General features: G+C 46.6%; 1 protein-coding gene across 2 annotated transcripts in view; it reads left to right on the forward strand.

Annotated features, from left to right (window-relative positions):
* Nucleotides 1-24,862, forward strand: part of ANKRD28 (ankyrin repeat domain 28) — a 1,823,421-nt gene that overhangs the window by 1,440,007 nt on the left and 358,552 nt on the right. For both annotated transcript variants that reach the window (XM_069648906.1, XM_069648905.1), the window contains exons 21-24: nt 16,129-16,348; nt 16,824-16,911; nt 16,996-17,079; nt 20,625-20,770. In XM_069648906.1, coding sequence (XP_069505007.1) covers nt 16,129-16,348; nt 16,824-16,911; nt 16,996-17,079; nt 20,625-20,770 — 538 coding nt within the window. The remainder of the gene's footprint in view (nt 1-16,128; nt 16,349-16,823; nt 16,912-16,995; nt 17,080-20,624; nt 20,771-24,862) is intronic.

A 24,862-nucleotide genomic window follows, 5' to 3' on the forward strand; every position in this document is an offset into this window, starting at 1 on the left:
GCTGCTGTCGATCGGGTTTCTTCGTCTCAATGCAATCCATATTTGGTGTCCATGACCCAGTTTACACAGGAGCCGGCATCCTAGATTAATTCGACAACCAGGCCGACTTATTGGCCCTAGCTCAGTGTCTACAAGACGCCAGTGGTCTGTATACTTCCCCAGACCTTCAATTACAAAAAAAAAGCCCTTATACCCATGCTAATTTCAAGTTCAGGGATCTGGTTCACAGGATTGTTGAAACCCATGGGTTGAAGGCGTCCAGCACACCTTTTCAGGAGTATGAGCTCACTGACATTTTGGGTGAGGGTCCCGCAGTTGAGCAATAATGTCATTCAGCCCAGCAATTGCGGACCCTTTATCCTCCTTATGGCAGCACCCTTGTACTATGTGAATGCCAATTTTACAGGGAAGCATAGTCCGGCAAGCGGAAAACCTTCTTTCCTCGCCACACACCCTTCCCCAGAAGGGTTGGTTATACAGGCTACCACTATTTCCACCAAACCAGCGGCATCCACTTTCAATCTGCCTACGGACAGAAAGGGAAAGAAATTGGACGCATTGGCCAGAAAAGTGTTCACGTCTGGCAGCATAGCGCCTAAAGCCACAAACATAGCTTGTGGTATCGCCAAGTACTCCTTTGGCTTATGAAAGGCTGTGGAACTTGATGCTGAATATGTCAGAGATTGCCATGCGGGGCAGATTTTTACAGCTGATGGTTGATGGGGAAGGTGTTAGCCAAGCAGTAATTGCAAACAGGCCTGGACGTAGCGGACTGCGTTGGCAGAGCAATGGGCTCAACAGTAGTAATGAAATGCCAAGCCTACCTTGAACCTTCTGGCTGCTCTCTGAATGTTCAGAACTGGCTTCTGCCCATGCCCTTTGAAAGTGGCATACTTTGCCAACGGAAAGCGGGCAAATCCTTGGAAAAATACAAAGACTCCAAGTTGGCTGCTAAATCATTGAGCCTAGCGACGCGGCCGGCCAAGCCTGCCTTCAGCTTTGCCTCCAGGGGCAGAGGCTATAGACGTTACCCTATGGCAGGAAGGGGCAGCTCCCTCAAGCCAGGCAATGGCAGAGGCGTTTCTCGTGTCCCGGAAGGGGCCTCTAGAGGCCAACAAGCGGCAACAGCGGCAAGGACACCTGTGCCCTCTATGCCGCTTTGATTTTTCCCTCCCACAAGGCACCGGTTGGTGGACGGTTGGCAAGGCATTGGCCCCAGTGGCAGGAGATAACCTCTGATGTCTGGGCCCTGCACTTGATTTGGTGGGGTTATTGCCTTTTCTAAAGAGGCCCCCAGGCAGACCTCCACTTCCCCATTGCAACCTGGACAGGAGCTCCAGGAAGAACGGAGCCCTGTTATCGAAGGTTGCTATGTAAGAGGTTCCTCCCGATCAGAGAGGGTTGGGTTGGTATTGGCTGTATTCTCTGGTGCCCAATAAGGGAGGAGATCTCTGCCGCTATACTGGACCTCGCTGGCCTTGAAAAAGTTCCTGAGGAAAGACAAATTCAGGATGGTGACGTTGAAAGCGATCCTCCGCACTCTTGAACTTCAGGACTGGCTAGTGTCAATAGACCTACATGATGCTTATTTCCATGTGCCGATACACCAAAAGCACAGGAAGTTCTTAAGGTTCCTCATACGGGACAAGCACTATCAGTTCAAAGTGCTTCCATTGGGGTTGACCTCCGTGCAAAGGGTCTTCACCAAACTCATGGCGGTAGTTGCGGCTCACCTCAGGAGATCCGGGGTCCATGTATTTCCGTACCTGGACCACTGGCTAATCCGATGGAAGTCGGCAGGGCAAGTTTTGTCTCATCTAGACAACACCTGCCTACTAGTGCACAGACTGGGCAGGCTGAGTATCAGATCCCTACAGTGGCTCCTGAGAGACCAGTAGTCTCAGTATCTCGGAGCACTCACAGATCGCCTTTCAGTGTCCAACCAGGTATTCCACGAACTCGTCTGGTGGAACACGTGCAGCAATCTCTTGGCGGGGGAACCCTTCTGGCCTCCTTTGCTCCCAAGCCTGAGTGGTCATGGATGAAGTGTTGGTGTGCCCACTGCAATGATTTGCAGGTGAGCTGCCTCTGCTCTCCATCAGAAGCCAGGTAGCACGTCAGGCTGAAGTTGTAGGCCATTGGCTTAGCCCTGATGACTTTCACCCCATCTCTCAGAGGGAAGCATGTCCTCGTCCCGATGGAGAACACAGTGGCCATACACTACCTCAACAAGCAAGGTGGTGTGCACTACTGCCCACTCTGTGCAGAGGCAATTCAGCTGTTCTGGTTATGAGAGCCAAATCCTGGTCTTGGCAGTTCATCTGGCGGGGGCAGAGAATACCTTGGCAGATGCTCGGAGCACACGAGTGCGAAGTGTGCTAAGGAGTCCTAGGGGAGGTCTTCGCTCTCTTGGGTACCCCAGCAGTGGATGTGTTCACCACGAAGTCCAACAGAAAGTGCGAACAGTTTTGCTGAAGGGAATTCCCAGCGAACGGCGCACTGGGGGATGCGTTTCTGGTGGATTGGATCTTCCTTCTCCACTACGTCTTCCACCCAATTCCCGTAATTCCTTTGGTTCTCAGGAGATTGAAGAGATTTTGAGCGGCAGTGATCTTGATTGCCTTAGTTTGGGCGAGGAGAACGTGGTACTCTGATCTTCTGGATCTGACTATCTGTCTACCTCACCAGTTGCCTCGGCGTCTGGATCTCCTGACCCCGTTGGAGGGCAAGTGCTCCCCCGACTCTGGATTCCCTCAACCTACATGCGTGGCTCTTGAGAGGATGAGATATGACTGGGACCTCTCAGAGGAGGTACTGGAGGTGTTGCTGGCTGCACGCAGACCTTCTACAAGATCTCTGTACACATGCAGGTGGAGACAATTTGAGGCATTGTGCAGGGAACGAGAGACCGACCCTATCTTTTGCCCCAGCACCACGGTGATGGATTTCCTTCCGTCTCTGACCATGGCAGCCTGAAGAAGGCCAAAGGGTATTTGGCTGCCCTGTCTGTGTTCAAGAGGTCCCCAGACCAAGGTTCCTTTTTTTACTATTCCGGTCATGGCCCAGTTCCTGAAGGGCATTCTCAACAAGTTTCTGCCAACCCCGTTTTTTGTCCCAGTTTGGGAAATTAATCTAGTTTTGACCTAATTGTTGGCGGCTCCTTTTGAGCCTATGCACTCATGTTCTTTGCGGCTGTTAACAGTTAAGAAAGCCTACTTGGTCGCCATCACATCCGCCAGGAGGGTTAGCGAGCTGCAAGCCTTCTGCAGAAAAACTCCTTTTCTGAAGTTCTTTTTTTGAGAAAGTGTCCGTCAGGACCGGATTCTTTCCTTATTTGGTTTCAGAGTTTAGCTATCTTTTACCCTCATCCCTCGAAAGAGGAATGATCCCATGAAAACTTGAAAAACGTAATGCTTTCATGTTCCCATGAAAGCATTAAGTTTTTATGTTGCTTGCACATCTGAGTTTCGGAAGATGGACCAGTTTTTTAAATTTTCTTTTTGTTTTTATAATTTTGTAAACAGTGAGCATCAAACATATGCAATGAGAAATCATCAATGAAGGACAATGAGCTCTTCCCCAAACACTTTTGCCCCCACCCCACTCAGTAACTTATCATGTACATCTTGATGCGAGTGTCCTCGTACTCTGGGTGCATGCCAAAATGTGTGTCTGGCCAGTTATCGGACAACAGTCAGTTGAAATGCAGTCTATTGCGCTTCATTGTGTTCTACAAGGCACCCAGAGATTCCCCCCTCTGTTATAGTGACTTTAGCCTCACATTGATCCCACCATTATTCGCCTCAATTACCGTGTTGGCTGCGCCCAATGTGTGCTCCACCATGCCTCATTGCCCTCCAGCCAAACCTGAACCCCAAAACCCCTTTGTCCCTCCCTCTCCCCCTAACCCCTATTAGTACCCTCCCTACCCCCTCTTCCTCCACGCCCTCCCGCTTATCCCAGGTGCCGCCCCCTGCCGCCTTGATCCCAAGAGTGTTTCTGTGTTTCTCGCACATCCGAGTTTCGTAAGTCAGACCAGTTGTTTGTGGCCCATTCCTTGTCTAGAAAAGGTCTTGCCATGACTAAACAAACCATGTTGCGTTGGATTATTTTGTGCATATCCGAGTGTTACCAGTAGGCAGGCAGGGACGTTCCAGCAGGCATCAGGGCCCACTCAACCAGTTGGGTGACAGCCCTCTAGCCCTCTAGAGAGGGGGTTCCTGTTAAGGATATATGCCGAGCAGCCACTTTGTCATCCTTACATACATTCACCAAGCACTATGCATTGGTTGTTGCACAGGGAGCTGTTGCTCAGTTTGGTAGGGCGGTGCTTCAGAATCTACTTGTTTAAAACTACTGCCCCTCTCCCTTAATCTAACTGCTTGGCGAGTCTATCAAGATGAGGAAACTGCGGGAGAAAAACAATCCATTGAAAGAGAAATGACTCACTGTAATGATCTTTCTATGGATTCTTCTCCTGCAGATTCCTCATAGACTATCCCATCCATCCCCGCTCAACGTTCTGTGGCTTTTTGATTCCGTTCAAACGAGACATCTGTTGATGACTCTTGGATGACCGTTCCTGTCTTTTTATTTAAAAAATAAATAAAATTCATTGTTGTATGGGATCACCCCTTAGGTGTATCCTTGTCAAGTTTTTACTGTCTGATTAGCCTCCTTCTGTGTTTTTCCTTCTGCAATGGTCATGCGCGGGGTGGCAAAAGGGAGGAACTGAAGCATGGGGCTTAGTGACGTGCTATATATATGACGCCTGACATCACCTCCGGAGCCGACGAACGGGAACCGAGCAAGACGCATCGACGGCAGAGTTGAGGCCCACTATGCCCCCTGGCGAAATGTTTCTGAACAGCACAGCTGGATGATGGATATCTATCAAGATGAAGAATCGCCGGGAGAAGAATCCATAGATCATTACGGTGAGTAATTTATCCTTCTATTTCTTTTCATAATGGAAGGGCAGATAAGTTAGTATAGATTTGGATGGAGGACCAAATTTATTTGCGAGATATCCTGATGAGCACCCATTTTGTTGTTTTCCTGCATAGGGAATCCATCATCGAGCTGGGAGATTAGAGGAGGTTTTCTTTAATTTAAACCATCTGAACCATATACAAATGATGCCGTTTTTGAAAAAGCTGCAGCTGGTATGGCTTAGGTCTCAATGCTGTCTGCAGTCCTGGCACAGACCACAACCGGTTAGTCCGGCACGAATGTGGCCAAGAAAAGTCCAATGGCCAGAGCTCGGCCTACCCAGAGTAAAGGTTGCTCTGGTGCAGTCATCTGAGTCAATGGGTTAAGCTGAAGTCCCCCTCTAGACGCTCGGTCAGCCGCGGAACAGGCTAGAGTCCAGGCCGACCACTTCCATGCGGATGATCTTCAATGAGGAAGGAGACCTTATCCCTTTTGGAATAGAGCCTTTGGTAGGGGCGAACATGGACCCACTGCTTGATTGTGACCGACCAGGCGGGGCTGCTTGAGTTGGGAGGTCGTCTGCATGGCGCATGCAGGTTCGACACACCCCAATGCAACATGCTGCAGGCATCTCCGTATGCGCCCTCGAATGGCCAGTCCCGCAAGTGGTGTTCAAAAGATGGTTGTCGCTCTCTGCCTGTTAGCTCTGTCGAAACCCGCTCCAGCAGGGTGAGTTGACCAACCTACTGGACAACGGATCACAGACTGGAAGAGCTTTTCCGTTCAATATGGCCATTGCAGAGTTGGTCATGCAACTGTCACCGCCTGAGCTCATCGCTGAGCTTACAAAAAAGTACAAGCCATTGAGGGGCGATCTTACTTTCCTCATGGCGCTGGTGGTACAGGCTGCAACTGTGAACTCAAGGCCTTCCACTGACAGTGAAAGATCAATGCATTGGCCTAGAAAGTGTTTGCATTGGGAAGTATGTTGCTAAAGGTGATTAACGCCTCTTGTGCATTCGCCAAATTCTCCCATGTCCTTTGGAGGACAGAGGTGCCCAACCATTTCCCTGTGGCGAAGAATGTTTTTTTTTTTTTTTTAGACATTATCGAGGACGGCTAGTAGGTGGCATGCCAGGCGTTTCGGGCTGGCATGGACACAGCAGATTGTGCCGGGAAGTCGATAGTTACATCGTCAGTGTTGTGCAGGATCTATTATCTTCGAGGATCAGGTTTTTGCTAAATGTCCAGGTGGGCACCTGTCTGGCAGCAAAGTCCAGCCAAAGAGTCTTTGGGTCAAGGAGAAGGGGTTTCAGGTAAAACTGCTCCACCGTTGAAAGGAGGACATGGTAGCCATAGTCCAAACCTTGCGCCCCGGCAGGGGTAGAAGCGCATTGAAGGGGCATTTGGCTACAGCCTCGACATCGGCAGTAACTGAAAAACCTCTTTTAGTTCTCCTCGTGCTTCTCCATTGAAGGGAGACTATCTGGGTTATTGGAGAAATAGGATGGCACCCCCTTGGTTTCCCCTATTGGGCGTTGCGGGCATTGAAGAAATTCCTGATGGACAAGTTAAGGATGGTGATGCTGAAGGAAATCTTCCAGGCTCTCTAATCCCAGGACTGGTTGGGGTCATCGGAACGCCAAGACTCAACGTGCTGATCCATCTGAAGCACAGATGGTTCCTGGGGTTTCTCAATGGGGACACTCCTTACCAGTTGTGATAAATCACAGGATTGTGTTACTTCTCCCCAAGGGATAGCCCTCCCTGTAAGACTAGGGGAGTGAAGCCGCTCCCCAACACCCTCCTTAGGGGTAGAGGCATGCTGCTCCTCACCGGGAGAGACTCCCCCTTTGGGAAGAAGGAGCCCCGTTCTTACAAGGAACTCCCTAAGAAATATACCACCAAAACATCTAATGAAGAAAGGTATGAGAAGCATACCAAAGTATGTTATTGTCATCAAGAAATTCTGATTATTCCTTTGAAGGAAAAACTACTTTGTACTGAGACGAGGAAAAAGGTCTGTGGGGGAATGTAGAGCATACAACTAACAGAGACAGGACTTTGAGACTGCGTTGGGGAAGACCCATGGCAACCTATCAAAACAAAGAGGCGGAGACTGGAAATAGAGAGTGCATGCAAGGCATGAATTTTCTTGCAGGCGTGTGTTGGAGAAGAGGTGGACGTCCGACATCCTATACCAAAGAGGAAACTGACAAACTTCAGGCACACTGCGTCAAAAAGGTGGCAAGAAACAGCGAAGTAGAACATGCAAGTTACACATTTGCTCTGAGGTATACTGAAGGAAAGCTGCATGTGCGGCGTCCAATGCCAAAGAGAAATCTGAGTGAAACTTTAGATGCACAACGTCTGTAACGTAAAGAGAGGAGAGAAGCAAAGGTGGACGTGAGGCGTTGTCATCTGAACGAGAGCTAAGTGGTGGCATGACTGCAATCAAGCAGACATGGGTCTGTGAACGACGCCGATACCAGTTCCTTGGATTTAACACAAAAAAAATGGCAAACGAGAGACCTGGATGATTGTATATGAAACCACAGGAGTTACCAGAGGCCAACCTAACAAGTGGAAGAAAAGGTCCCAACCAGTCGAGAACCCAGGTGACGTTATCCCTGCACAAGGCAGGTAACTGGGAAAGCTGAAGACATGGGAGGGGGGACTGAACGTCATTACTGGAACGCAGATACTCGTCCCAGTCAAGATAAAGCATTAATGTGGAATGATAATTCTTACTGGAAGATTTACACTCCAAGAGGTCAAGGAGGAAACCCTGCGATATCATAGAATAGGAAACACTGTGAAAGGGGATTACCTAAGGAGCAGATTGAAACTGAGAATAAGGGCCAAACCCAAAGTGAAACAAAGATGTAAAATAGATTGCGAACCCAAGAAGCCAAGGGAAAATGTTGAAGTGTTGGATAAAGTTAACCTATGAAAGGAAAAGGATAAACACAAATGAAATAAAATGGAACAAAAGAATTATCGAGTAAAGAAGAAGTTTGGCAAGTTCAAGAACCCAGTATCAGAACTGTGACAATAAAAGTAGTTACCAAGAATTACTTGAGAATATGTTACTGAACTGAACTTGGTGGAAAACAGGGAGTCATTGTCGTGGTTTTTGTTGTTATAATAGTGGTAGGGTTAAAATAGGTTAGTTTGGATAGCGGACGGATTCTGATTTCCTGTTATATTATGTTATCAGAACTTGTTGAGCGCACGTACACCTAAAGGCATCATGGCACTGGTAGCATAAAGGAGGTTTCAATAAGGTACGCTTTTAGAATGACATTGTTGTCAATTTCTGCCGAATTATAAGGTGATCAGCAGTCATCCGCAGAGCAAGGGGGAGATTATGCCAACCTAAACAGAGGGACGACTACCAGAAGAGCCAACTGAGAGCGAGCAGGGGCATAATGCACACATTTGGCTTGCAGATACTCTGCTCCAATACTGTAAAAAGCCAATGCACATAGACTTGAACATAATCCAAGCTGCAACGAGAAGCCAATGCAGTTGCCTCAGCAGTGGAGCCATATGTGCTCCAGAGTGCGGAGGATCGATCCGGCCGCTGCATTCTGTCGAAGTTGTAACCACTTGATCAAGTAGCGAGGCTGCATCAAGTAGAGCGAATTACAATAATCCAGTACACTCCATACCAGAGCAGCGACCACCGGGGCATGGCATGCTGTGAGAATAAAGGGGAGAACCTTTCCGCAGGACCCGAAGCTTAAAATGGCCAGTCTTACAGACCGCTGCCACCTGCTCATCCATGTCCAGGGAGGTAGTGATTTTAACCCCCAAGTTTCTGACAGGACAGGTGTGGGGAGAGGGCCAAGAGAGGCCAAGTCAGCGGTCCAGAACAGGTGGGGAGAAATGGTGCCTATGACCAGGACATCAGTTTTACTACTATTAAGATTTAGCCAATTGGATGTCATCAATACCCCTAGCTCCTCAAAACACTTCCTCAGTCGAACAGCTGTCTCGGATTGGGTAAGGTCCTAATGGACCAAAATCTGGGTGCCATCCACTTATAAATGATAGCAGAACCCATGTGACTGAAGTAAGGACCAGGAGGAGTCTAATATAAATATTAAACAAGATGGGGGGGATAACGCTGATCGTTGAGGAACCCCACATACAAGTGAGCTAGGGGCTGAACGAAAGTGAGGAAGAGAGACTGAATGGGAGCGGTCTGCCAGTCGAGAACTTGGCTAGATAGGCCGGCCGTAGACAGACGGGAGACCAGGGTGGAGTGATCGACCGTGTCGAAAGCCGCCGACAGATCTGATAGCAAGACTGCTCTGACACCCTGACAAATGCCTTAGTTCTGATAGGTAGGGAAAACCCTTAGCGTAAGGGGATATAGGCATGCCTCCCTTCCCCAGGTTGCTCTTCCTTTTACACAGCCAACCTGGTTCACTCTTCTCCCTGGTACTGTGAATAAGAGTAGTTACAACTGTTCTTCTTATATGGGTGTGAATTCCAGACTCCCGTAACAAACACAATTCCTTTTCCATGTAGACTTGGTGTACTCTCCTGCCAGGGACTACCTATTTGACAACCAACCTAGTTCACTTTTCTCCCTGGTGCAGCAAACACGGTTCTCTTCCTTGTGGCTCCTCCAGGGGGGACTGGTCCTCATTGGGAGACCTTCCTTGTTTTTTATTTGTTCTGTGGTGTCGGCCAAATTGAATAGACAGGTCTTCTGACTGTGGTTCCGTGGTGTGCTCTTTTGCACACCACATCTTCTTCATCGCAGTATAATTGAAAGGAGGACAGACTTCTACCTTTTTTGCATACATTGAAGTTTGGAGGAATCTTGCACCATGCAGATGTTAAGAGGCTAATGGAGCTGGGATTGTGGCGGAAATGTTCTGCATCTCATGTAGGGTGTCACCCCTCATCCTGTGAGTGTGTTCCCTCCCCTATGTGATCCTCCTGCGGTGCACCACCCGCAGGGGGATTATTGGACTGCCAGGGTTTCGTCACAGCAGTCCGACTAGCGCTTACAGCGTTTGCGGCATCCCTCCAGGAGAAGCATTTCCTGATACTGACTGACAACGCGGTGACCATGCATTGCCTCAAAACCAAGGTTTCTTGAGATCATTGCCCCTTTGTAGCAAAGCCATGCGGCTATGGTTCTGGTTGCTGGAGTACAGCATCTCATCTCTGCAGCACATTTGGCAAATGCTCTAAGCAGGCAGAGCATGGTCTCTCACAAGTAGGAATGTTGCCGGGAGGTAATCTCAGAACTTATCCTGTGGTGAATGTTGGTGAGAATCCTCCTTGCTGTGCTAATTACCTTCAACCTTGGAGACCCCCAGCTTTTTTGCTGGACTTGGGAATTTTTAATTTTGAACCCTGGAGTGAGTGGGGCCTTTTTCCTCACTCTCTCGTGTTTTACCTGATTTGGATTTTTGTGTTTTCACTGTTTGAGTCTGACAAACGCCATAGGCATCTGCTTTTTGTATGGTGACACACTGCACCTTCAGTGCAGTGTCACAGAGAAATCCTTAAGATTTCTCAGAAGGGTGAAATACCTTTTTCTTGTGTGAACTACAGTTCCAAAGAATAGTAAAGTGAAATTAACTTTACTTTCTCTTAGTAGGTCCAGCACACACCATCTTATGTGGGGTGCTGGGGGTTACCTAGTAGCCCCTTATCCTACTTTCTCCGGTAACATTTTTATGTTGCCCTCGCTTCTTTAAAAGGCTGGTGGCAGTGGTTTTCTTTTTCCTACCATTTTGCTTTTCTACTGCAGGCTGAACCCTCAGCTGCAGTATAGCAATCACGTGTGACCATTTTGTCAAAATGGCCCGGTCTTCTTTTTTATCCATTTTCTGTTTGTGAGGTTGTTCTTGGGTTTTACTCTGTGCGTTGAGACAGATTCCGTTTGTTTGTCTTACCTTTGGCAGGCTTCAACCCTGAAGCCCGCCCCTGGCTCCAGTGTGTCTGAAACGACAGGATGTGAGGGAGGGCCTTGAAACTCCCCTGTCCTGTCTCTGGGAATACCTGAATGCAGCTAGTCCTGATTGGCTGGCTGTCCTGTCAGGAAAGCCACCCTGCTGTGTGATTGACAGCCTAGGCTGTGCATGAGTGGGAAAACCTGCTTAAAAGGCATGGGTTATTGGGCTACAGGCAGAGTCAACCACTGGGAGAAACACCAGACGAAACCGTGAACGAAGCTTGCTGCAACCGCCTGGACCTTTGACTTGCCCGGTGAAACCTGCTGCTGTGCTGAACTCATATTTCACCTCGACAGAGAAGCTCCGGATGGAACGACTTCTCGCCTTGGGTTAGTTGGACCAACTAACCCGGAGCCAAACTCCCCTGGACCACCATCCCCTACTTGCTTTGCCTCTCCGTTGCTTCGGAAGCCCAATGCCAGGTGTTGAGTGTCTGTAGTAGAGTGCTACATCTGCTGCAGAATAAATCTGACCTGAAGCTCCAGGAGACGCCTAAGGACCATCCCAAAGAAGGACCTCCAGATTCAGTCTCGCCTCACCGGAGTGCAGGACCGAGGGAGCGAAGAGAGTCCAACCGGTGTCCGAGATCCACATCAGTGCTGTTTGCTAAGTTCTGAAGCCGCAAAGTGCAGCTGAACCGAAAAGAGCCCATAGCTGCCGACGACCTCCCTCTTGTCCAAGACTGAGGCTCAGGAACAAGGGTCTGCACTGCTGTAGCTCGACAGAATCAAGCTGGATCACTGTTTCTAACCAGAGGTACTGTTTTGGCTCTGGGTACTTGCATTATTGCCTTCAATCTGCGCTCTTTGCACTGGGGAATTGCATTGGCTAACCTTTTCCGAGTTGATTCCAATTCTTTTCTCACAGGCTTACACCTTGTGACCCTACAAGTGATTTTTCTAAGACTCTCTAACTTTGTGCAAGACTTTGATCCAAGAAGTGTATCGGATCCATAGACTGGGTCCAAAATGACTTTGGCTGTCCTGGCTCCCTGAAGGCACTCTTCTAACCCGTTGACTTTGATACTGTTTGTCCCTCACAGGTGGTAGCTTGTTATATACTGTTAATGCTGGGAAAATCTTGTCTAGACTTTATTGGAGGATTTAGCTGTCCTCACATATACTGAGAAACTGTCTAACGTTTTTCCTTCCCTAACATTTCCTTTTTACAACCTCAGAATCTGCAAAGTTTACTAGTGTTATATATAAATGCCATTACAGTCCTTAGGATTGAAGTAATCTCAGGGTGTTTGTAGGAATTGTGTAAGAAGCATATCCAAAGATTATCCACTATCTTTTTTTGATTCTGAAAAGTAATTTTAAAGTTATATTTACATTGTTACACAAATTGCCTTTTTAAAGAATGCTTATTTAAGAATGTATGTTAAATAACTATTTATAACTGAAACCTTTAGTGTAAGAGTTATTTGGCTACTTGAATTTACGGATTTCTTTTGTACAGCTCACATTTACCCCTCTTGAGATGGGCATGGCTGCTCAGTCACACTACCAACTTTTGTAGTACAGACCTATACCAAATATCAACCAGAAAAGTGTTGTTAATCTCCCACAGTGGGACTGCACCAATTCTTACCCAACAGTGAAGACCGACGGTGGACCTATTTGCGACAAGAGACAAAGTGAGATGCCAGCATTTCTGCTGGAGGGGATTGCCCCGTGGGAGGGGAATTGAGGGATGAATTTCTAGTGAAGTGGGTCTTCAATCTCTACTATGCATCTCCTCCAATACCTCTCATGCTGTATGTTCTCAGGAGGTTGAGGAGATTCCAAGCCCGCCTGTTCCTAATCGCGCCATATTAGGCGATGACATTGTACCCAGACCTTCTGGAATTGGCCATCACCTCTGCAGCTTCATCATAGGCCGGACTGCTTAACCTAGTTAGAGGACAGAGTGCTTCACCGAATCCAGGACCCCTCAGCTTACATGCATGGCTGTGGACTGGAATCTGAATGAGTTTTTGGAGGTGGTGTTGGCTGTGTGCAGGCCTTCCACTAGGTTCACTGTGTGCGTAGAGATGGAGAACGTTTGAGATGCGGTGTAAGGAGGGGCAGTACCCTTAGTTTGCCCAACATCCACAGTGATGGAGTCCATGCTGACCTTGTCCAAAACTGGCCTTCAGGTGGGCACAGTTAAGGGCTATCTGGTTGCTCTATCTTTTCAAGAGTACACCGGAACAGGATTATTTGTTCTCCATTCCTGTGATCGCCCAGTTTTTTAAGGGTCTTGTAAATGGATTTCCTCCTATACAATTTGTTGCCCCAACTTGGGATTTGAACTTGGTCCTGATGTTTTTTATGGTGGCTCCTTTTAAGTCATTACACTCCATTTCTGTTAAGCTTCATATGTTGAAGACTGTTTTACTGGTGTCCATCATGTGCACTAGACATGTCGGTGAGATGCAAGCACTCTCCATGCCGCAGTCCCTAACCTTTTAAGGAGAAGGTGTCTTTGAGGGTTCAACCTAATTTCTTGCCAAAGGTGGAGTCTGAGTTTCAAATTGGTTAAAGTTTGGAGGTTCCATTGTTTTCCCCCGCTGTCTCACCCCTCAAAGGAAGAGGAGAGACTACATAGTATTGATCCCAATAGGGTGCTGAGTTTTTTTTCTTGGCGTGAAGTGACGGCTCTGTGTTGCCTTTTCCTAATGCAATCTGGCGAGCAGTTACAAAGCAAACCATCTCCTGCTTAATTGTTTTATACATAGCGGAGTACTAAGAGAGATCAGGTAAGGAAATGCAGCCCGGCTTAAGGGCCCGCTCCACTACGGGCAAGTCTTAATTCATCTGCCATTTGAATGGGAGCCCCATGAGAGTTCCCAAACTGCGACGTGCACTTTGCTGCATACTTTTACCAAACACTATGACTAGGGCCTGGCCTTGGGCACGGAAGCCTGTTTTGGCACGGCAGTGCTGCTGAGCTTCGAAGTGTAGCTTTCATTCCCACCTCCTGCAAAGTGCACTGCTTTGGGATTCTATCAAGAGGAGGAATCCTTGGAAGAATGCATTTAAGGAGAAATTACTTAACTGTAATGTTATTACTGTGGCTTCTTCTCCCACAGATTTCTTGTCACCCTCCCTACCTATCCCCCTATGGAAACTAGCGAGTGACTCGTTAATTCATCACTAGTTGAATATGGATGAGCGGGGGGAATAGTGGGTGTTTTGTCTCGTTTGTTTAAAAAAAAACGAGTTTATTTATACCCTTCACAACCTAGTTAAAGTCATGTTGATAATTGGCTTTCATTCTTAACGAAAACAAAAAAAATGCAACAAATGAGAGATGTTTTCAGTCCCTTTCTCTTCATTGCACAGGATTTTCCATGTTAAGCACTCCTGCAATAAGACAGGTGGTGTTTCTTACTGCAACTTTTCCCAGAGTGAGAATCCTTTCACCATTGTGCTCCCAATTTCTCAAGTGTAAAATATTCCCATCCTTATGTAACGATTATGTCTGACTATTCGATTGGCCCAATCTGTCCATTGGCATGCATCCTTTTGAATTTTTTTTAATTTGAACTCCTTTTGAATTTGCCCTGCTAATCTTCATTGGATAATTGTAATTTCTATATTTGGGACCAGAAAAGGTTAGGGTCTCTTCTGCTCTTAAAACTTTACAGTTTAAATCATTTGTATTCCATAATTCACGGTAGCAATCTGCCACCGCAATGAGACATAGATTTCTGATTTCTGTTCCCACAGATGCGTTTTTGGGTAGGTGACATTACTGTATAGTGCATTTTTCATAATTGTATGAATATTAATAATTTTGATAACCTCAGAGAGCAGACTGATGTTCGAAAGTCACTCAAACTTGTGGTTGTAACTCGTATGGTTTTCAGTTACTAACCAATTAGTTTATATATGTAATGTCATATTTGAATCATGCTTTGCATTTTCCCTATGGACAACTTATCATCTTTCAGAATGTGACCTCACCAATGTAATTGGTTCAGTGAATGTTTGATGCAAAAGTATGATGTATTTGAGTGCAGACCTAGCTTTGAGAAGCAACAGAGGGCTTTACAGAAGTATACACCAATACAGATGCATAACTGAGCACTTTCTCCTTCATAAGGCGAACAGATAACTAGCTTTCTTGCTATGCAGAGTTCAAAAGGTGCCTCTTATAATAGAAGGATTTGCTTATGAAGTCCAGTAATAAAATGAACTGGTTCAGACAGACATGCTAATATTCTTGAGTATCATAGATTTGATTTTAGTTTTCAACCATTTTAGGGCCGGATTCACAGAAGCGTCTTCTAATGGCACAATCCCATACGAAAATGCTTTGTGATTCCGGTGCTTAGAGTATTTGTTTTTAACATTCTACTCTCCCAAGGAATTTCCAAAGGTGGAGGCTGCTCATTACTTGAAAGGCCTGTTTACAAGGCCTTTTGTCCTATGAATTTCATGGGTTAAAACAATACATCTTTCCAGCCTGAAAGGCCAAGGCTGGTCCCATGGGAATCTTAACCTCCTCCACCTGAAACCTGTATGGAAGGCTCATGCGAAACAGTGAACTCATCAGTGATTTCACTGGAACACTATTCTGCACTTTGTACAATAATTTGAATTGTTGGAGAAATAAATGCACTGTTACGTTAGAAAAAATATTAGTCGGGATTCATTTTGGCTTAAATTTTTGGGTAAACTGCCTTGGAGCTTTTCAGCATTTCGTGCTGTCATTTTAAAGTTATTAACAACTAAGTGTTTGGTCCAATATTGTTGCTGAGATTGTTTAGTTTGTCGCACTATCTGTGCTGTGTATAGAGTGCTGTCATGCTCCTTCTCAGGTTTGCAGGTAACTGCTGCATCCCACAGGCACACCCTAACCATAGCAATGGAAACTTGTTTACTCAAGTGAAACAGGAAAAGGCACTATTCCTCCACCTCTTTGAATTAAAGCATTCTCCATTTGCATTTGGTTCTCACCACATAGAACCATCTGCCGCACACTTGAAATATGCACAGTTTTTTGGCATCTTTTTGCTTTCGGGAAAACAGTTTTGGATTCCGTTTATCTTCACACCCTTGTGCTACTTACTGTTTTCTTTTCTTAGAGATGATGGTACTCACTAGAGCAGGGTCAATGCCTCTGTTTTGCCACACTGTTGAGTGTTTTCTATTCTCTACTCTCCAAGAGCTGGAGAGCTTAAAAAGGGCAGTCCCTCAAGTTTTTCTCTTTTCACTCACAGGCTGTGACCGGACATGAGGAGTGTGTGGAGGCCCTACTTCAGCATGGTGCCAATACCAAGCTGCGGGACTGTAGGGGCCGCACACCCATGCATCTGGCTGCTGCATGTGGACACATCGGAGTGCTTGGAGCTCTTCTACAGACCTCCCCATCGGTGGATAGTGTTCCTGCTGTAACGGATAACCTTGGTTACACATCACTTCATTGGGCCTGTTATAATGGCAAGTTTAATAGCTGCATATAATCTGGGAGGCATTCTCGACAAAGGTTTAGCCTGTAAAGGGGTGGCTCATGTAAGAGCAAATGCATTATCTTGCATGACTGTCTCTGGTGGTGCTTTTCTTCACTCTTTCCTACATGTTTCACCTTGCATTTTCTGTAGTTTGTCCCTATACACAATTAATTAATCTCATGTCTGGAAAGTGCTTTCTGCTCTAGATGTAAAAGGCTGGGTTTCTTTTCTATGATCGAGCCCCTGGTTTTCCTGACTACTCTCTGACGTAGCATTGTACTTGATGGCATGTTTGTGACCTATAGTGATCTACTTCCACAACCTGTCTTTCTCAGGCGTTGGCTTTGTCCTAGTTTTACAGCTTGGGGCATTGGGGCTTTTCTTAACATTTGGTGATACTGGGGAAAACACCATTTCTGGAGCACCGCAATTAATGGTTAATGATCTGTGTTTCTGCTCTCTAGGTCATGATACCTGTGTTGAGATGCTCTTGGAGCAAGAGGGTTTCCAGAAGCTAGGCGGTAATCCTTTCAGCCCTCTGCATTGTGCGGTGTAAGTCAATAAATCTTAATCTAATTTCTTTTCATTTGGATTTCATGAAAGCCAACCTCTGTTTTTTTGCTACCTTCCCAACAGGATTAATGACAATGAAGGGGCTGCTGAAATGCTGATCGACACACTGGGCACCAGCATTGTCAATTCAGTGGACGCAAAAGCAAGGTGAGGACCAGGAGCACCCTGTGGGGCATAATCATTAACCAAAGTATGTACTATTTTGTCTTCAGCTGTCGTTTTGTGTTCCTGTTGGATGCAGACAATGAAAGCCATGAGTGGGTCCCAGTTGCTTATAGTTCAGAGATAATGGTATAAGATGTAGCTTCTTCAGGCTGTGCCGGTCCTCTTGTATGCCCTGCAGATCCTCCTCTTTTATGGTCACTACAAGTGTCTGAGATCCCCAAACTGCTCTTAAATCTCTAAAACAAGAATATTAATCTAAAAATGGGGGGGGGGGGGCTGGACCAGGGCGCTCTTGACCCCCTTGAGGATCTGGTAGAAAACATCCCGCCCAGGTGTATGAGAGATGCAAGAGTTTGCCCGAAGGGTCTTCAGTTTAACTCCTGGCTGTTGGAATGGGGGTTCCGTATTGTTAATGGTCGAAAGGCCCCGGACATCCCAGGGGAGGGAACGTTCAAGAACCATCAAGGCTGTTCCACTATTGATTACTTTTGTATTTCAGTAAACCTCTGGGAATGTGTTGTGAGTTTTGAGGTGCAGGCGGATACTCATAGTGACCATCTGCCCATCTGTCTTACGCTAATGGGTCTGTTGGGGGAACGGGAATCTCTGGTCATAGCCCCCAGCCCGCGGCTGGGGGTACTCTCAGGTTCCAGAAGAATTAAATGGGGTACCATCTTAGAGGAGGGGTTACATCATGTTTCCTTAAGGGAGAATAACTCGCTTGTGCTGGACATATTGGGCAATCATCAATCTGCACATATAATTGTAGAGAAATTTGTAGAATTATTGGCTGCACTAACCTCAAAATTCTCTAAAACTATCAAGTCCAATGGTCAAATATTAAAGAAAGGATGGTTTGATGAAGCCTGCAAAAATGCAAAGAAATCGCTGCTGAGAACCCTTAAGGACCCATTTAGTTCTAGATCGAAGATTGCACAAGATAGGAAAACCTACCAACAGGAGTTAAAGAGAAGGAAAAGGGAGTTAGAACAGGGAGCCTGGGAAGGTTTTTTGAATGCCGCCATAAAGAGGGACCAGAAGGCTTTTTGGGCATTTGTAAAAAGTGGTCCGGATGGTTGGTGGTCCAACGTGGGGAGTGGCACCCATGTGGAAGAAGGGGCATGGTTGGCGCATTTTGGTAGTCTATTTGGATCTGAACATTTAGAGGCCGCGTCAGACTTTAGCGGCCCCTGTCTGATGTTTGAAGTGGAGGAGACTGCTAAGGCAATCAGGCTCCAAGCACACAACCGCGCCCCTGGCCCGGATATGATACCCTCAGATTTGTTCCAGGACCCAGTTGACCTGTGGGCCCCACTTCTGACTGTGGCATTCAATGCTTGTCTCAAATCGAGGAAATATCCTTCCTCGTGGAAGAGGGCAATAATATTCCCCATTTTTAAAAAGGGAGACTTGTCTAGCCCCGGTGCTTATAGACCTATTTCCCTACTAGATTCATCGTTTAAAATTTTTGGGAGAATATTGCTGGCCCGTATAGAAGCCTGGCTTGGGGCACAGCCAGTTCTCTCTGACATCCAATTTGGGTTTCGTCCTGGAGTAGGCACCATAGAACAAAGTCTTAACCTGTATTTATTGGTGGCTAATACTGTGTTTGGTAGGGGCGAGGCTGTTTATCTAGCCTTTATGGACTTAAGCACTGCCTTTGATAAAGTAGATAGAGCTAAGCTCTGGGCAGTGCTTGGGTCCTTAGGGTGCCCAGGGGAAATCTTACAGGCTTTGGTTGACCTCCATACAAATAATGAGGCCTGTGTACGAAGTGGCTCTGGGGGGCATTGTACGGCATGTTTCCAGGTGGGGTGCGGTGTGAGGCAGGGCTGCGTGCTGGCCCCCATCTGCTTCTGCCTTTATATTAATGGCCTCTCACAGGACCTGATTGGAGTATTGGCCGATTTTTTAGTTTTGGGAGGAAGGGGGTTTCCAGTATTGGCCTATGCTGATGACACTGTCCTTCTTGCAAGAACACCTAGGGCCCTACAGATACTGATTAATGCTTATTCAAGGTTTATGGATAATCTGGGCCTAAAAATCAATCCTAAGAAATCGGCAGTAATGGCGTGCGTTGGCAGAAAACGTCCTGTGCCCATGAAACCCATGCTTTGTGCAGACGAAATTATTCCTAGAGTTAGGACTTTTGATTACCTTGGAATAAGTTTTTCGGAGGCCTTAAATGGTAAAGACCACGTGACCAAACAATCTATTAAGATGAGTCAACAGATAGGTGGAATTTTTAGATTTATGTCGAAGTGCAGGAGCCGGCCTTTGGATGTGATCCTTAAGATCTATGGTACTCAAACTGTGGCTTCCACCCTCTATGGCGCAGCTATCTGGGGTTTCCAGAATACAGGGGAAATACAGAGTAAGGAGAACAAATTCTTTAAAAATCTGCTTGGGCTCCCGTCCAGTGTATCTGGAATAGCCGTCCATAGGGAGTTGGGTGTGGAGTTTTGGGAAGATCAGTGGGCGTTGGCCCCTCTTTTATTTTGGGTCAGGCTGTGGGCTAACGAGCAAGCTTCCTTGTGCCATACTATTATTCGTACCGTGTTGGGTAAAGGTGGCTGGAAAAAAATTCCATGGCTTGCGTATGTTTTCTCAATTCTGGGTGAAGCCAACTTAGGCGCCCTTTTTCCGCCTGATACTATTTTGACCAAAAGTGAGGGGTCTGTGTACAAAGCCTTGCTGGGTAAAAGCATAGCAAGCAAAAGAACTCTGCTAGAGCGTGGCCATAGCAAAGGTGAATTTCACTCAAGTATTAGTTGTCTAACGGGAATTCAACCTTACTTGCTTTGGAGTACGTTAAAAAGGGACAGGTGGCTGATTACAAGGGCACGGTTCGATTGCCTTCGGTTGCAAGGCAACACCTATAAATGAAAGGGTTTTTCTGACTCAGCGGGTTGCCCGGTTTGTGGACATGATAGAGAGGATCTCTCTCATTTGTTATTCTTCTGTATAGGGTATGCAGGCATACGTAAAATGTCTCTGATTCCTGCCCTTAAGAAGTCAACGATCCGCACACACAGGGCTGCTCTTGTGTTTCTCCTGAGCGCTGAATCAGTCTACACTGCGTGGGCTCTTTTGACGTTTCTGAAAAGAGCGATGTATTTCAGAAATCGCATTGTGAAACTGCAAGGTGGCGAGGGCCCGTAAGAAAACTCTATAGTACCTGTACTGGGTTAAAGTATTTTGTATTGTCTTTTTAAACTAATCTTCACTAAAACAACTTTTAATGTAGTTCATGTCGAGGCAACCGCCTAACTGCCAAATGTATTTGTATGCTGCTTCCGCCAATGTTTTTAACTATTTTTTCTCATGGAAGTGTAATTTTAAGATTTTTGTAATTTGAATTAGTGTAATAATTGTGTCTACTTGTCGTTTAATGGTTGCTTTATACAACCGAATAAACTTGTTTGACTGACTGACTATCCAGCAATGCACTTTCTTGGTCCGTCCATGGCATATCCTCTTAATGACCCATGTAGTTGGACCTTCTTAACCTTGATTTCTCCCTACAGGACTCCCCTGCACGCTGCTGCTTTCACAGATCACGTGGAATGTTTGCAACTGCTGCTGAGCCACAATGCACAAGTGAATGCTGCCGATGCCGCAGGGCGGACGCCCCTCATGATGGCTGCGGAAAATGGCCAAACAAATGCTGTTGGTAAGGAATAGACACATGATTTCTTAAGTAATTAATTTAATATAAATGGGGGATCATATATACAAATTATAAAATGTACGCCATTTATGTTTTATGCAGCAAGAAAATTGACTGGACAATCAGTCTTGTCCCTATCCAATAGCACAGTTAGATGGATTTTCTTAGACCCTTTGTTAAGGAAGATCAATTAATGTATATTTATGACCTATATTTTATTTATATCGCACCTATACACAAGTGTTACACAAGTATAGGTTGCCGGGCTTTTCTGTGTACCCAGGACATGCCCAGAAATGGACGTAACAGAGACATCAAGGCTTTATTTTAAAGGAAGAGAGCAGGACGCATACACAAGATATGGGGTAGCAAACACTAACACTCGATAACAGACATCCACACAGTTTATTTCTCAGAATATACTCTTTGTATAGCTTTGGCAGAAATTGAGTTGCTTTTTCAGATAGGGACTTCCACATACGTCACTGAATGTCAAGAAACAGTTCTGAAACAGTGTCTCTAAAGGGTTCCTTCCTCCCATGGATTCCTCATCTGATATCTGTCTGGCGTAGCTCTCTAGAAACTTTTTTCCACCATAAGGGGGCAAAGCTGTGCAAAAGACATAGCATCCCAACCCATATATATTGAGGCATTGTGACTTGTGATCTTAGTTCTATTTAACCATGCACTCCGCTGGTTTCAGAAACACTGCTTCGTAAGAGGATTAAACGGCTTTGAGATGCCAAAACCTTCAGAATTTAAATTGCTGAGTGTGGATGCCAGATTCCTACCCCCATAGTATTTGATTTAACCTGCCTGTGGGAAGGCCATAACACACAGGTTTGCGTGTCATGTCAATTGATGCACAACGAAGGCGCGTCGGAAGAGGACACAAAACCCTTTACGTTTTTCCATAAGGAAAAAAGCAAACGGACTTCTACAAGGTCACCGGGCACGAAGAACGTTCCCTGGTCCAAAAGAAAAAGAAAAATCACTGCAAGTGTGTCTTGGTCATCTGTGGGTGGTTCCTCTAGGCACCATTCTTCTTCATCCTCCAAGAAGAGTCATCGATCCAGGGAATCGTGTGAGGAACGGCGCAACAGGTACTTTTTTCAATGCAATCCTCCACACCGGAGGAATGAGAGGCCTTGCAGCTTATGGTTTTGGACTTCTCCAGCATAGGGTCTGGCATGGAAACACATGCTCATGAATATTCGCTGTCGTCAGGCTCCACAAATGTCTTTAAGGTCTGCATCCGGATCATGATAAGGAGGTATGCGAGGTCTGCCGTGGCTTTTTGAAAAAAGACATAGATGGATAGCTACAGCATGCTGCCAGCGTGGTTAAAACCTGGTAAAGCCTATGACTCAGCCTCTGGGCATGGTCATGCTTCTCCCAGGACTGGCTGGTCCCATGATCGACCTCCCTCAGAAAAGAGCTTGAGGTCCTTTAAGGACACCCTGCCCGTAGGGGCTCCAAAAGAAGGCAAGGTCGCACACACCTGATCCCTCTGGGTCCGCCGTTGATGCGGGTCCCGACTCAGGAAGGATGTTAGGAGAATTCTCATTCTATGACTAATTTCCCTCACCTAGTGAGTCCCCCAGCAGCTTTGCTGTATTTCTGGAGTTTATGTTTTCCACTTGGTAAGAGTGTGCCTCTTTTTCCCACTCTTACCAGTGTTTTGTCATGTGCATTTCTACTTGTTGTGTGATCTTGGACTCTGGAGCACACCACTTCATGAGCCCAACCTTCAGTGCAGTAACACAGGGTTGTCTCTTAAGACTTCCCAATGACTCCTTTTTCTGGGGCTGACTACTGTCCCCCAGAAACAGGTAAAGTTGCCATTAACTTTACATAGTCACTTTTAACTACAGACCCAGTACAACCCATCTTACATGGAGTACTGGAAAGGGTTAAATCCTACCCCTTGTTGTCTGTGCCTCTCTGAGCTTTGTTTTGGCTTGGCTGGTGGCAGTGGTATCTACCCTAACTTTTCTACCGTGATTATAATATATAAATGTGGTATTGTTTTAGGCTATTATATTAGCCTCTAACATAAACCCACTTGACCAAATACTTTCTTTTTGCTCCGGTTGGGTTTAGTCACCATTTCTTTTTGTCAGTCGTTCTTGTGTTTTACTGTGCGTGGCAAACCAGGTTTGCCTTCTTTGTTCACCATCCTTTGGCGGCCATCTGCCAAGAAGCCCTCCTCTGGGTGCCTGGGTGTCTAGGTGAGCTGAATGTGAGGGAGGGGTTTAGTCACCCCCTGCACAGGGCATCCTAGTAAACCCAAGTCGCACTTTGCCATGATTGGCTGAGGTGGTTGTCCGGGCTGGACAACCCCCCTGCTGCGTGATTGACAGCCAGGCTGTGTGAATAGGGGATTTTCGCATAAAAGGCAGGACTCTTGGGCTGGAAATCAGAGTCGCCACTGGAACTACAAGGAACGGAAGAGAAGCTGAGATGAAGACGGCTACTGCAACTACCCTGTCCTGGTGAAGCCCTGCTGCAGTCCTGAGCTATCTACCCTTCGACGACCAGAGAAGATTCAGTCCGGAGTCGTCTTCCCTTGAGCCTGGTGGAGTCAACCAGCTCATCTTCCACAGCCAGAGGATCCTCTTCGTGGTCGAAATCATTGCACCCTGCTGTAGTGGTCCGGATAGCCATCTGAAGAGCCTCTCCTGTTTTAAAGGAGCGCACCTTTTATTCTCAGTCGCTGCTGCTGGCCTCATCCCTGAGTGGTGCAGACCCCTCCAGACGTCGTCCTTCTCGTCTCCAAGACCGAAGTACCAGGAACCGTGGGTCTGGAGGAAACTACTAGGAACAACTGCCGTGGCACCAGCTTCTTCCTTGAATAAGGTACTGTGTTCTGCTTCGAGGAACTAGGGTGAACCCCTTTTATCCTCCTCAAAGGCTTGCCCTTGTCTTCCTTCCCTCTTATAACTTTTGCTTCCTCTGTTGACAATATCCAAGTACTCCTGGCAACGTTGAATCTTGAACTGTCTGACTGTGTGATTCTCGACAACAGGAACCCGGGTGCACTTAACACTGGCTCCGGCCTATTGACTTTTGTATTTCTGTCAGCGAGTGTTCTCTGATTCTGTCTGCCTTGACAAAAGTATTGCCTATACTTTTTGCCCCCAACTCTCTCTGGTTAGGCCACGTGCTAAGTGTGTTTTTGCCCCGGTATCGCTTCTCGCTGCGGATACGCGTTTGGTTAATACGACTGAGCTGTCAAAAAGTGATCGCATATGTATTCCCGGTAACGTCTTTTGTTTCACAACACCGGTTCGCCAAAACATAAGGTACTTACCTTGAGTTATTCTGTGCCAAGAGAATTGGTTGTTTGTAGTGTATTTTACGTGTGGTTTTAATTGTATAGAAGTGTTGTGTTTTACAGATGGTTTAAAAATATATGTACTTATATTTTGTACCTGAAACTTTGAGTCAGTGTTTGCTTGGGTCACGGTAATTGTGGTCCCATTGTGTAATCTCTGCTACTGCTCATATACTCTTGAGATAGGCCTGGGTGCTCTGCTACTGCTACCACTTTAACATAGTATTACAGGCTTGTACCAAAGGTGAACTTGTATTACCACTTGTAGTCTTAATTCTGTGTAGTGGTCCCTAAGGGCACTACACAGGATTCTGCCTAACAAAAGAAAAGGTCACCATCGCCAACTTCATCCACGATGAGCATACCAGTGTGGAGTGCCCCCTCTAAGAGAAAGTCCTTGACTCCTTCGAAACTCTGCTTGCCATTGGCCGTCAAGGCGACAAAGGAGAGATACTTAGTGGGCTCTTCACCGCTTCTAACGGCAACGCCATCAGCTTTGACGTCTCAAGCAGCCAAACCAACACCATAAACATCAACGGCCACATTGACGACTGCTGTTACCACCCTGTTGAAGACTCCTTTGACAGCCTCGTCGACAACCACTAATTCTTCAGGGGGGTGGGTGGGCAGACCACGAGGGTGGTGCCCACAGTTGCAGCAGCGTCTGCCCAGCAGGAGGCCAAGCCAGCATGCTGTGAGGTAACTGCTGCGGCTTAGGTGGAGAAGCCTGGAAGGGGGACAGCAGCCGCCCTCCTCGC

The sequence above is a fragment of the Ambystoma mexicanum genome, chromosome 2q (genome assembly GCF_040938575.1).
Source record: "Ambystoma mexicanum isolate Mex_15411 chromosome 2q, UKY_AmexF1_1, whole genome shotgun sequence".
Classification (NCBI taxonomy): Eukaryota; Metazoa; Chordata; class Amphibia; order Caudata; family Ambystomatidae; genus Ambystoma; species Ambystoma mexicanum.